General features: G+C 51.3%; 1 protein-coding gene across 1 annotated transcript in view; it reads left to right on the top strand.

Annotated features, from left to right (window-relative positions):
• The window catches only part of PAFAH1B3 (platelet-activating factor acetylhydrolase 1b, catalytic subunit 3 (29kDa)), a 10,761-nt gene that overhangs the window by 4,936 nt on the left and 3,001 nt on the right, over window positions 1-2,824 (top strand). The window contains exons 2-4 of the mRNA XM_011936593.1: window positions 148-237; window positions 1,865-1,981; window positions 2,060-2,182. Of these exons, the coding sequence (XP_011791983.1) occupies window positions 148-237; window positions 1,865-1,981; window positions 2,060-2,182 (330 nt within the window). The remainder of the gene's footprint in view (window positions 1-147; window positions 238-1,864; window positions 1,982-2,059; window positions 2,183-2,824) is intronic.

Here is a 2,824-nt window from a genome sequence, read left to right as displayed (position 1 = left end):
GGTGGCTCAGGAGAACGGCTGGTTCGTGCCACTCTCACTACCTGATTGGGAAACTGAGAGCAGTTGGGGAGGCGCTGCCTAAGGGAGCAGGGCGGGGCGGGCCCAGGAGCGTGCGTGCCATTGACTCCCTCTCGCGCGCTCCCGCAGCACCATCGGTTCGTGGCTGACAGCAAAGATAAGGAACCCGAAGTCGTCTTCATCGGGGACTCCTTGGTCCAGCTAATGCACCAGTGCGAGGTGAGGGCAGTCCCTTTCTCCCTGCCCCATCCAGCCCTGTGCCCATGCTGACACATCTGGACCAGAACCCCGGCCAGGTGGGGTATTACGGGAGTACCCAGATTGGCCTTAGGCAGTGAGGCTGTGAGAATCTTGGTGTAAGGTGCAACATTCTATTGAGAAGGAAATGTATGCCTTGGTTTTATCGGATTAGATTTGTGTATAATGTACTAAGACCTAAAATGAGGTTTTCCTACCATAGGCTTGCCTAAAGTGAGGCTCTTTCTTGTTTGCTTTAAGCAGTGCGAAGCCCTGATGGGTTTACACAAAGCTATAGTCACTTTACAGGAAGTGAAGGTCAACTCTAATGGCACTCCACAAAAAGGAGTCAATCATAATAATATCTTTCCACGAAGCATGTCCAACTGTAATGGCTTTCATCAAAATAAGTTTCAACTGTAATACCGTTGGTTCAATGCATGGCTCAAGCAGACTGGATTTTCATACAGTGAGTCTTGCTTCTGTGGGGCTTGGTTTATTTTGTTTGTTGGTTGGTTGGTTGATTTTTGAGACGGGATCTTGCTCTGTCACCCAGGCTGGCTTGCAGTGGTATGATCTCTGTTCACTTCACCCTCTGCCTCCTGGGCTCAAGCGATCCTCCCACCTAAGCCTCCCGAGTAGCTGGGACTACAGGTGTCCACCACCATGCACCTGGCTAATTTTTGTAGAGATAGGGTTTTGCCCTGTTGCGCAGGTTGGTCTTGAACTCCTGGGCTCAAGCAGTCCGCCCACCTCAGCATGAGCCACAGAGCCTGGGAATTGGTTTAAAGCCAGAGACTCTAGGCCAGGTGTGGTGGCTCACACCTGTAATCCCAGCACTTTGGGAGGCCGAGGCAGACGGATGACCTGAGGTCAGGAGTTCGAGACCAGCCTGGCCAACATGGCGAAACCCTGTCTCTACTAAAAGTACAAAAATTAGCTGGGCATGGTGGCACATACCTATAGTCTCAGCTACTTGAGCGGCTGAGGCAGGAGAATCGCTAGAACCCAGGAGGCAGAGATTGCAATGAGCTGAGATCGCACTACTGCACTCCAGTCTGGGCGACAAGAGTGAAACTCCGTCTCAAAAAATAAATAGGCCGGGCACCGTGGCTCATGCCTGTAATCCCAACACTTTGGGAGGCCGAGGCAGGTGGATCACCTGAGGTCAGGAGTTCGAGACCAGCCTGGCCCACATGGTGAAACCCCATCTTTACTAAAAATACAAAAAATTAGCCAGGCGTGGTGGCATACACCTATAGTCCCAGCTACTTGGGAGGCTAAGACATGAGAATCGCTTGAACTAGGGAGGCGGAGGTTGCAGTGAGCCGAGATAGTGCCACTGCACTCCAGCCTGCGTGACAGAGTAAGACTCCGTCTCAAAAATAAAATAACTCTGTCTCAAAAATAAAATGAAAAATAAATAAATAAAAATTAATAGATTTCTATAAAGTGAGGTTCAGCCATGCTGGAGTTTTCTCCAGGTGAAATTTTAAGACTGCTTCCATGAAGTAAGATTCTTCCATAATGGCATTCGGTTAACACCTGGACAGAGGGGGATGGTCCATGGGGACAGTGCCCTTGTGCCCATACCACTTCTTGCCCACAGATCTGGCGGGAGCTCTTTTCTCCTCTGCATGCACTTAACTTTGGCATCAGTGGTGACGGCACACAGCATGTACTGTGGCGGCTGGAGAATGGGGAGCTGGAACACATCCGGCCCAAGGTGAGCGGGGCTTGGGTGGGGCTCTAAAACATCTTTTGGCTGCCCCCTCACCGCTGCTTCATGTCTCTTTTTCCACAGATTGTGGTGGTCTGGGTGGGCACCAACAACCACGGACACACAGCAGAGCAGGTGACTGGTGGCATCAAGGCCATTGTGCAACTGGTGAATGAGCGGCAGCCCCAGGCCCGGGTTGTGGTGCTGGTGAGAGGCTGGGAGGGTGGGAAAGGAAGAATGGCAGTGGTCTGGGACCCCCTCAGATACAGCCACAGTTGGCACGATTCTAGGCAACTTGACATAGAGCAGTGGCTTTCAGGCAGAATCTCACATTGGAGCTTGCTGCACCCTTCAGAGTGGCTGCGGTTGAAAATGTGCTCAGAGACCAGTTAGCGTTTTTTGCCCAGGGATGGCTTGAGACTTTGGGGGTACTGAAAAACTAAAAAACGGTTGGGCACGGTGGCTTGTGCCTGTAATCTGAACACTTTGGGAGGCCAAGGTGGGAGGATAACCTGAGGTCAGGAGTTTGAGACCAGCCTGGCCAACGTGGCAAAACCCTGTCTCCTAAAAATACAAAAATTAGCTGGGCCTGCTGGCATACGCCTGTAATCCCAGTTACTTGGGAGGCTAAGGCAGGAGAATCACTTGAACCTAGGAGGCGGAGGTTATAGTGAGCCAAGATCAGGCCATTGCATTCCAACCTGGGCAACAGAGCAAGACTCCATCTCAAAAACAAAAAGAAGGCCAAAGCAGGTGGATCACGAGCTCAGGAGATCGAGACCATCCTGGCTAACACAGTGAAAACCCCATCTCTACTAAAAATACAAAAAATTAGCTGGGTGCAGTGGC

Source organism: Colobus angolensis, unplaced genomic scaffold (assembly GCF_000951035.1).
Source record: "Colobus angolensis palliatus isolate OR3802 unplaced genomic scaffold, Cang.pa_1.0 Scaffold154, whole genome shotgun sequence".
Classification (NCBI taxonomy): Eukaryota; Metazoa; Chordata; class Mammalia; order Primates; family Cercopithecidae; genus Colobus; species Colobus angolensis.
This window is presented reverse-complemented; position numbering and strand designations above follow the sequence as displayed.